Source organism: Erinaceus europaeus, chromosome 20, assembly GCF_950295315.1.
Source record: "Erinaceus europaeus chromosome 20, mEriEur2.1, whole genome shotgun sequence".
Taxonomy (NCBI): domain Eukaryota; kingdom Metazoa; phylum Chordata; class Mammalia; order Eulipotyphla; family Erinaceidae; genus Erinaceus; species Erinaceus europaeus.
This window is the reverse complement of record NC_080181.1, coordinates 57,330,695-57,340,612: the sequence shown is the minus strand read 5'-3', so window position 1 is coordinate 57,340,612 and position 9,918 is coordinate 57,330,695. Positions and strand designations below refer to the sequence as shown.

Sequence of the window (9,918 nt, the reverse complement as noted above, 5' to 3'; positions counted from 1 at the left end):
TGCAGATGCTTCCATGGGGGTGGGGGGACCTGGGCCTTCTTTTCTTTTCTAATGAGAGACCTTGTGCTGCTGGGGGTTGAACGTGGGACCCTCGGTGCACGACCATGATGCTGTCTTCCCAGCAGGAACCCGGGTCTGGGCAGGTGGCGACCTTTGTGCCCTGTGGGGTGAAGCGCCCTGAGCGGGGCAGGGCTGCAGGAGGGAGGGGCGGACCCTGGTCCTGGTGAGTGGACAGGTCAGTGCAGGGGCGGCGTGCGCGACCCGGCTGTCCCGGGGTGGGGGTCCTGCTGCCCCCCGACTGTCCCGGGGTGGGGGTCCTGCTGCCCCCCGACTGTCCCGGGGTGGGGGTCCTGCTGCCCCCCGACTGTCCCGGGGTGGGGGTCCTGCTGCCCCCCGACTGTCCCGGGGTGGGGGTCCTGCTGCCCCCCGACTGTCCCGGGGTGGGGGTCCTGCTGCCCCCCGACTGTCCCGGGGTGGGGGTCCTGCTGTCCCCCGACTGTCCCGGGGTGGGGGTCCTGCTGTCCCCCGACTGTCCCGGGGTGGGGGTCCTGCTGCCCCCCGACTGTCCCGGGGTGGGGGTCCTGCTGCCCCCCGACTGTCCCGGGGTGGGGGTCCTGCTGTCACCCGACTGTCCCGGGGTGGGGGTCCTGCTGCCCCCCGACTGTCCCCGGGTGGGGGTCCTGCTGCCCCCCGACTGTCCCCGGGTGGGGGTCCTGCTGCCCCCCGACTGTCCCGGGGTGGGGGTCCTGCTGTCACCCGACTGTCCCGGGGTGGGGGTCCTGCTGCCCCCCGACTGTCCCGGGGTGGGGGTCCTGCTGCCCCCCGACTGTCCCGGGGTGGGGGTCCTGCTGTCCCCCGACTGTCCCGGGGTGGGGGTCCTGCTGCCCCCCGACTGTCCCGGGGTGGGGGTCCTGCTGCCCCCCGACTGTCCCGGGGTGGGGGTCCTGCTGCCCCCCGACTGTCCCGGGGTGGGGGTCCTGCTGCCCCCCGACTGTCCCGGGGTGGGGGTCCTGCTGTCCCCCGACTGTCCCGGGGTGGGGGTCCTGCTGCCCCCCGACTGTCCCGGGGTGGGGGTCCTGCTGCCCCCCGACTGTCCCGGGGTGGGGGTGCTTTTGTCCCCTGACTGTCCCGGGGTGGGGGTCCTGCTGTCCCCCGGGCGGTTCGGGGTGGCTTGTCTGGGGGGGACCTGGGCCCCAACCCCCAAGACTCGGACCCAGAGCCCCAGCACCGTCCCCAGGAGCTGTCCGCGGTGCTCGCTCCCGGCCCCGAGTGACAGCAGGCGCCGACCACGGTGGGCCTCAGCGGGCCCCGCGCTCTGCACCCTGGAACCTCCATGGCGGGGTCTGAAGCCCGGGGTGCGGACTGCTCGCCCGGGTCCCAGAGCTCCCCACCGAGACCCGCCCGGCCATGCCGGAACCCCGCCCCCGTGGTGCGCGCAGGCGCAGAAGCCGCTTCCGGCACGGGCCCCTATCCGGGGTGAGCCTCGCGCGCAGGCGCAGAAGCCGCTTCCGGCGCCGGCCTCCTCCATGGCGGCATGCGGTGGTGGGGCCGCGGGCTGAGGCAGCTCGGGGCCCGGCAGCGAGCTCCGCCCTCCGTCCGCTCGGGGTCCGGCGCAGGGATGCCTAAGAAGGCCGCAGCGCCGAGCAAGGCCAGTGGCGAGGCCGGGCCGGGCCGGGCCGGGGGCGGCTCCCGTCAGCCCCCCTCGCCGGCCCGCTGTGGGGGCGCCTGGGCGGGGGCGGAGGGCCGCGCCGCGTGTGTGGCCGCGCGGTGCCACGAGACCGTCGTCTGTCGCCGTTGCAGGGGCAGCGCCGCAGCGGGGACGCCGAGCTGCCGCCGGGGCCCGTGACCGTGGACGCCGAGGGCCGCGTCACCGTCGCCGTCCGCGCCAAGCCCGGCTCCCGGCGGAACGCGGTGACAGGTGCGGGGCGGGGGGCGCGGTGACAGGTGCGGGGCGGGGCGCGGTGACAGGTGCGGGACGGGGGGCGCGGTGACAGGTGCGGGACGGGGGGCGCGGTGACAGGTGCGGGGCGGGGCGCGGTGACAGGTGCGGGGCGGGGTGACAGGTGCGGGGCGGGGCGCGGTGACAGGTGCGGGACGGGGGGCGCGGTGACAGGTGCGGGACGGGGGGCGCGGTGACAGGTGCGGGGCGGGGCGCGGTGACAGGTGCGGGGCGGGGTGACAGGTGCGGGGCGCGGTGACAGGTGCGGGGCGCGGTGACAGGGGCGGGGCGACAGGTGCGGGGCGGGGTGACAGGTGCGGGGCGGGGCGCGGTGACAGGTGCGGGGCGCGGTGACAGGTGCGGGGCGCGGTGACAGGTGCGGGGCGCGGCGCTGGCTGACTGGCCGCCCCGCGCGGAAGCAGCCGCGCCCCGTCAGAGCGCCGCCCGGCCCGCGGAGCCCTTCCGGAACAGACGGCTCCGTCCGCAGGCGTGACGGCCGAGGCCGTGGGCGTGGCGGTGGCGGCGCCGCCGTCGGAGGGAGAGGCCAACGCCGAGCTCTGCCGCTACCTCGCCCGGGTCTTGGCGCTCAGGAAGAGCGACGTGGTCCTGGCCCAGGTAGGCCTGTGTCCCTCGCGACCAGCCTCGTCCCCTCGCCTTGTGGCTCCCGGCCCGGGGGCCCCGCCGGCTCGCTGTGTCCCTCACGTCCTGCCTCAGGGCGCCTCCAGCCGCGCCCAGGCCCCCGGGACCCGCCCCCGGAAGCTGCTCAGGAGGCGACGGTGCCCCTGGGCCGAGGCTCTGGCTTTGCCGCCCAGGGAGCCCACCTGCTCGGGCGCTCCTCCCTCCGCCTCAGGCCCGTGTGCCCCGCGCCCCCGCTGCCCAGACCCGCTCCCACTCAGGCCTCCGGCGGGAGCAGACAGCGCAGCGCTTACGCAGACTCAGGCCTGAGGCTCCCGGACCCCGGGTTCAAGGAGCTCATCGCTGACCCCGTTTAAAAAAAGATGCGTTTCAAAACAAATGCCTTTAATGGTTACCTTTTTCTTAAATTATTGATTCCCTCTTGTTGCCCTGTTGTTTTATTGTTGCTGTTATTGATGTCATCGTTGTTGGACAGGACAGAGAGAAATGGAGAGAGGAGGGGAAGACAGAGAGGGGGAGAGAAAGACAGACACCTGCAGACCTGCTTCACCGCCTGGGAAGCGACTCCCCTGCAGGTGGGGAGCCGGGGTTCGAACCGGGATCCTGACGCAGGTCACTGCGCTTTGCGCCACCTGCGCTTAAACCCCTCCTAATGGTTATCTTAAATGGTAGTTTTTCATTTAGAGTTATCAAAAATGTGGACAGAGTAGTAGCCTGTGTTTGGCATATTTTTATACAAGGCTATATAAAATTATAGTGGTTTTCACTTTTTGCAAAAGATGTATGTATTTATTTTTAACCAGAGCACTGTTCATCTTTGGTTACAGTGGTCCCAGGTATAGAACCTGGGGCCTTAGTGCTTTGGGCATAAGCCTTTTACATGTTACATGGGGCCCAGGTGGTAGTGCAGCGGCTTAAGCACACATGGCACAAAGCACAAGGACTGGTGTAAGAAGGACCCAGGCTCCAGTCCCCGGCTCCACCTGCAGGGGGTCGCTTCACAGGCGGTGAGGCAGGTCTGCAGGTGTCTGCCTTTCTCTCCCCCTCTCTGTCTTCCCCTCCTCTCTCCATTTCTCTCTGTCCTATCCAACAACAAGAGCAACAAAAATGGGGAAAATGGCCTCCCAGAGAGGTGGATTGGTAGTGCAGGCCCCGAGCCCCATCAACAACCTTGGAGGAAAAAGAAAAAAAAGTCTTTTACATCACCATTAACTATCTCCCTGGCCAGTGATTTTCACTTTAAACATCTGGATTCCATGTTAATGTTAACACCCAGCTTTTACAGTAAGAGGTATTGATTTGTGAGGGCTAATACTTGGGAGAATGGTAAAAATGTGTAGTAAATGGAATTTGAGTATTTGTTTAGATCAGAAATGGTCAGGGAACGGGTAGCTGTGGAAAGCTTTAGCCCACCCGTAGCAACACAAGGAAGAGCTGCACTGGATACCTCTTCTTCGGCTGTGATCGAGGGCTGGGTGTGGTCCTGACACTGCTTTTTCCTTTTGATCCAGGGTGGCAGATCTCGCGAAAAAGTAGTGAAGCTTTTGGCCTCCACAACTCCAGAAGAAATCTTGGAGAAATTAAAAAAGCAAGTTGAAAAAGAATAAAAGCAAGGAACGAAAAGTACGTTTTTGAGAAGTGTTTATTTTTTTTTTTTTTCTGATGATCTTTGAAGAGGCAGAAAAATACACTTGAATGTACTGGAGAAAACGGGGAAAAAATCTATATGTGTGTATATATATATATTTAAAATAAGAACAGGATTCAAAAAAGTAGAAAATTTTTAAAGTACTGTGAAGTCCTAACAGCTTGAAATGTGTAGCAGTGAGCTTTCATAGTTTTACAAGGTTAACAACCAAAATGGATATTCAAGAGAACTGATTCAGTGCCTTTTATTTTGTGACAAGACTTCAGACTCCCAGAAGTTGGAGATTATTCAGGACATCATCATGCAATACAATAACTAATACCTCGATTGCTTAATTCATAGTTGAATGCTGTTTGCCTTGCTTGTGTAGTAAATGGTATTATTTCTCTTTTTTTGACAATACCTTTTAAACTTTTTTAAAATTATCTTTATTGGATAGACAGAAGGGAGAAAGAAGCACCTGCAGCACTGCTTCACCACTCGCAAAGCTTCACCCTGCAGGTGTGGGCTGGGGGCTTGAATCAGGCCCTTGCACATTGTAACTTGCACTCAACCAGATGTGCCACCACCTGGCCCCCAACGGTAATATTTCCATAACATTCTGGGACTGGGAATTCTAATCCAGTTAAAACAAGAAAAAAATCTTATCACCCTCCTTTGTAGTCTTTACTTTTTTAAATACTTAATACTAAATGCAAAATACTTTTTGCATCTTTTAGAAACTATTAAACACTTTATGAAAGAGTAAACTAAGCAAGACTTGCAGTAGAAATGTTAATTTGCTTGTCAGAAGTCACTGAATCTCTTTTCTCTCTGTATCCTAGCTGTAGCCATCGACCTGCAATTCTCAGAGAACTCAAGAGTCATGAGACAAGACTTGGGAGCCATCTTCAATATTTATAAAAATTTGCCACAAACCTTACCTAGAGCTAAAAACTAGTTTTTATTTTTGTCACCAGTGCTATTACTGAGGTTCAGTGCCTGCATGGCTCCACCAATCCTGGCAGCCATTTATTTTTTTCTTTAGATAGAGAGGGAGAGACCACACCACTCCACTGCCTGTGAAGCTTCCTCCTGCAGGTGCTCCCAGGGGTGGACAGGGACTTAAAATCAGTCCTTGTGTGGTGGTGTGTGCATTCTACAGAGTAAACCACCTCTTGGTCGCAATATCTAGGGGTTTTTTTGTTTGTTTTTTGTGTTCTTCCCAATATCTAATTTGGAAATACTGTAAACGATAGTGATTTGGTAGTAAGTAATAATTTCATTACATTTGCTGATCTAAAGATAAGCAGTTATATGCTTTGTCCAAGTACACAAGAAAATGTATAGGTAGACAAAATCTCTAAAAAATAGAGACGCCACCAGAAGATAATAGTAGCAAGTTCTTGAGTAAGAGTAGGGAACCAACTCTTACTCTATTCATGGGTACCAAGGACAAAAAAAAGTAGGTTACTCATCCACATTATCGTGTGTAGTCTCCAGATGTGCTATATCACCTTTTTTTAGCACTGTTCCAGTGTGTACTCCAAAGGCATTCTACTTGTGCGCCCCCCCCCCCCAATAAAATTTTATCGGGGTTAATGGCTTGCAGTACAGTTGTTGACAAATAGGTACAATTTCTAATCTCCCCATGATAGGTGTCTGCAGAACACTCTTCCCCACCTCACACATCAGGACCCTCCACAACTCCCTGCCTACCTTCCTTAGAGTTCTCTGCTTTGGTGCAGTACACCAAGCCCAGTCAGTTTTATGGTCCTTGTTTATTACGTCTCACTGTGTTTGTCTTGTGATTGAACTTGAGTCCTCAAAGAAGTCTTTAAAACTTACATCAAAAAGTTCTGCCAATGTTTTCCTCTAAAAAAATTGGTGGTTTCTGGTCTAACCTCCAAATCCTTGAGGAATTTCCTTTTGTGCATGATAAAATGTAGTGTCCCAGTTTCATACTTATATATTTCAACCCAATTTTGCAAACACCATTTGTTGAAGAGACTCCATTTAGTATTTGACACTGCTTTGTCAAAAATTAGATGTCTAGAGATGTGAGGGCTGCTTGTACTTTTTACATACATCAGAGTTTTAGATTTTTACTTGGACCACTTTGTTACATGCTTTCTTCTACTTTTTTTTCCTGCCTCCAGGGTTATTGTTGGGGCTCAGTGCTAGTACTATGAATCCACTGCTCCCTGCCAAATGGCCACTTTTCCCCCATTTTCTTTTTCTTTTTTTTTTTTTGCCCCTCCTATTTTATTCAATAGGACAGAAACATTGAGAGGGGAGGAGGGACATAAGGGAGACAGAGACACCTGGAGACATGCTTCACAACTTTTGAAGCATCCCCACTGCAGGTGGGGAACCAGGCACTTGAACCCAGGCCCTTGTGCATGGTACTATGTGCTTAACCAGGTGTGCCATCGCCCAGGTGTCTCTCTCTCCATCTCTCTTATTTATGATAGATGAAGGAGAGGGAGGAAGACAAAACCAGAACGGTATTCTGGCATATGAAATGCCGGGTGTCAAACTGAACATACTGCTTTGTCCATTGCACCACCTCCCAGCCCACTAGTATACTTTCCTCCATAAGAGACAGAGACCCAAATCCATGTGATTTAAACAGTAAAAGGATGCGCACACACTCATGCCTGGTCAGCACAGAGGCTGGTGTCTAGGCATTGGTTTGGCAGCACGGGCATCATAAAGGACCCATGTCCTTTTGTTTCCCTATCTCCTTATCCAGCTTTACATGTGGGCCTGCTTCCTTCATGGAGGCCAGAGGGCAGCATTTCCAGACTTCTCATCTATACATCATCCCTCTGATAAGGAAAAAGGCTGCTCAGGAGCTGTGGTACTCCTCTCCCCAGAGCTTAGTCCACTTCTGTGGCTCTGCTCCCAGGGAATGTTATCCAGGCAGGCCACCTAAACCAGTCTCTGAATTACTCACGATCCACCCAGGACTTGGCAGTGGGGGCAGCGCTCTTGGAGGCAGGTGTATTTTAAATGGCCACATTTAAACTTAAGGACGGGTTTAAAAAGTACATCTATCTCTTTTTTTTTTCCCCCTTTTGTTGCCCTTGTTGTAGCTTCGTTGTGGTTATTATTATTGCCCTTGTTGACGCAATTCGTTGTTGGATAGGACAGAGAGAAATGGAGAGAGGAGGGGAAGACAGAGAAGGGGAGAGAAAGATAGACACCTGCAGACCTGCTTCACCGCCTGGGAAGCGACTCCCCTGCAGGTGGGGAGCCGGGGGCTCGAACCGGGATCCTTATGCCGGTCCCTGCACTTTGCGCCACATGCGCTTAACCCACTGCGCCACCGCCCGACCCCCCATCTATCTCTTAATAAAGAACTACCCAGTGACACCTTGAGCATCAGAGGTTGGAACTGGCTAAAGAACTAAGAGGACATGCTTCCCCTCTCTCCTCCCCCAGCAAGCAAGGTTGCCTTTAGCAATCGAATGTCTTTTTCCTTTTATAGAATTTTATTTGATAAAGTAGAGAAATGGAGAGTGAAAGGGGATAAAGAAAGACCTGCAGCACTGGTTCACCACATGTGAAGCTTACCCCGGCAGGTGGGGACCAGGAGCTTGAACCTGGGTCCTTACACATTGTAATTTGCACTTAACCAAGTGTGCCACTGCCTGGCCTAGCAGTCCAACGTCTTATCCTACACAGGGTGGTTCCCCACTAGCAACAGTGACTGCTAAGGCAAGGGGCAATGACCTCTGAAAGCTTGCTTAGTGCAGCTATCATCAGCCCTGGTCTCCCCAGGGACACTGAGGCAGCTCCCCTTTTACAGATTCTAGAAACTTGAAGTTCCTTACCTGTGTTGCTCTTGTCATGTGTGCAACCCAGGTTTGAGGCCAGCCTCCACCCTATTGAAGGAAATTTGGGTGGTGGTGTCTCACTTTCTGTCTCTAAAGAAAGAAAACCCCACTGCTGTAGTGCAGACTGCATTTTGGAACCCACCAAGATGCCTCAGATTTTTTTAATGTGACTTCAGTTTCTGTGTGAGAGGTGGTGCCATAGTTCAGCAGAAAGCCATTCATAATGTGAAGACAAGAGAGGGACTCTTACTGCTTCTCAGGTGAGCTGCCCTGCGCAGTCAGACTACACTCCAGTCCTTGTCTGGTCTCCCAGCCCTTCCCCAGGCTGAGTCCCCACTCTGAACCTCGGCTCCAGCGTGAGTGCTATTATTGCAGCTGCTGGCTGCCTTCCAGTTACTGTGACATCTCGTGCCTGCCTTAACACACCACATCTTCCAGAAAACCCATTTAGTGTTTTTGGAAAATGGAATCAAGCTGGACAATAGGCAAGGAATCTTTTTTTTTTTTTTTTTAAGAATTTATTCATGAGAAAGATAGGAGGAGAGAACCAGCCATCACTCTGGTACATGTGCTGCCGGGGATCGAACTCAGGACCTCATGCTTGAGAGTCTAGTGCCTTAGCCACTGTGCCACCTCCTGGACCACGCAAAGAATAATTTTTTAATAGAATGTCAAGTGATTAATTTGAGTGGACACTTCTGCCGAGTAAGGAGCTTATTAGGAGCCTCGAATGTGACTTCTGTCCATTTAGGAAGTCTCTCTAGGAAGCCAGTTGTCATTTGAAGGCAGCTTGGGTACAGAGCAATGAGGGGCCAGAAAAGCCACCCCAACCCCTCCTGCTACTACAAAGGCAAACCCTTTGTGTCATATATTAATAGAGAAGTTAGAGGAGAAAGAAGGACACTTGCACAGTGCTTCACCTGGGGAAGCTTCCTCCCTACAGGTGGGACTAGAGGCTTGTGCATGGAGCACAGGTGCAGCACTGTGCAGCCCCGACCCTTCATATCTTATCCCTCAAGCAGCTGTGATGCTTCAAGGCACAGGAGCAGCCAGCTTCTCCCCAAAGACTTGAGATAACCCTTACACTTCAATTGAGATGGTTTTAACACCTGATAATCAGCTATAAGTGTCTTACTGTCACAGTGACTTTCAAATTGTTTCAGATTCTCAGGTCTCCTGGAGGTGCGGTGCTGGAAACATGGGATCCAGGGTGCAGGAGCAAGAAAGCTGAGGAAAGAAAAGGAAACAGCAGATAGGAAAATCAGAGGAGGCGAAGAAACAATAGGGAACCTGAGAAAGGGAACAGCTGAAAGATACTCAGAAAGTTCTGAAGAATGAAGGTAAATTTATTGAGCAAAAGAGTGTCCCAGGTGAAAGAGTGGCAGAGTGGTCAGCAGTGAGACTCAAGCTAGGTTGAAAAAATGAAGATTTCATTCCAAATATAAAAAGCTCGTGCTCCAGTCTAGGCCCAAAGTCTCCAGACCAAACCAGTAAAGGGGAGAAAGGCAGGAGACATGTTATTTACCGACTGCTCGTGGAAATGTGGGTTGCTACAGTGTTTGAGACTGTCGGCATGTATAAGCATCAGGAATTTGGGTATTTTAGCCCAAAGATTGTACAGTGAGAACACTGCATGGAGCACAGAAGCAGCAAAGGCTCCATGGAGGGCAGGGCAGTGGCAGGCACAGTCTAAGTTCTGCCTACAGTATGGTCAGTGGCTAACCATAATCTATAAGGATGTTGCTGAAGTGAGATCACTAGCTTCTAATGCAGACACCCACCTAAAGTGAAGAGCTGTTTTATCCTACTGTATGAACAAAGTTCACAAAGCAAAGAACATTTGGCAGAAGCAAAGTGTATTCTCTGTGTGTATA

The 9,918-nt window shown here is 53.9% G+C and overlaps 2 protein-coding genes across 2 annotated transcripts in view; both read left to right on the top strand.

The window, feature by feature from the left end:
- The first annotated feature begins 1,489 nt into the window (after positions 1–1,489).
- C20H15orf40 (chromosome 20 C15orf40 homolog) lies at positions 1,490–4,201 on the top strand. Its single transcript, XM_060179546.1, has 4 exons — positions 1,490–1,648; positions 1,801–1,918; positions 2,427–2,554; positions 4,087–4,201. Exons 1-4 carry the CDS (start codon positions 1,535–1,537, stop codon positions 4,180–4,182), a joined length of 456 nt encoding a protein of 151 aa, XP_060035529.1. The 5' UTR covers positions 1,490–1,534; the 3' UTR covers positions 4,183–4,201.
- Positions 4,202–9,216: 5,015 nt separating this feature from the next.
- The window catches only part of HOMER2 (homer scaffold protein 2), a 62,111-nt gene continuing 61,409 nt past the window's right edge, over positions 9,217–9,918 (top strand). Inside the window, exon 1 of the mRNA XM_060179536.1 lies at positions 9,217–9,384. Coding sequence (XP_060035519.1) covers positions 9,379–9,384 — 6 coding nt within the window. The 5' untranslated portion in view covers positions 9,217–9,378. The remainder of the gene's footprint in view (positions 9,385–9,918) is intronic.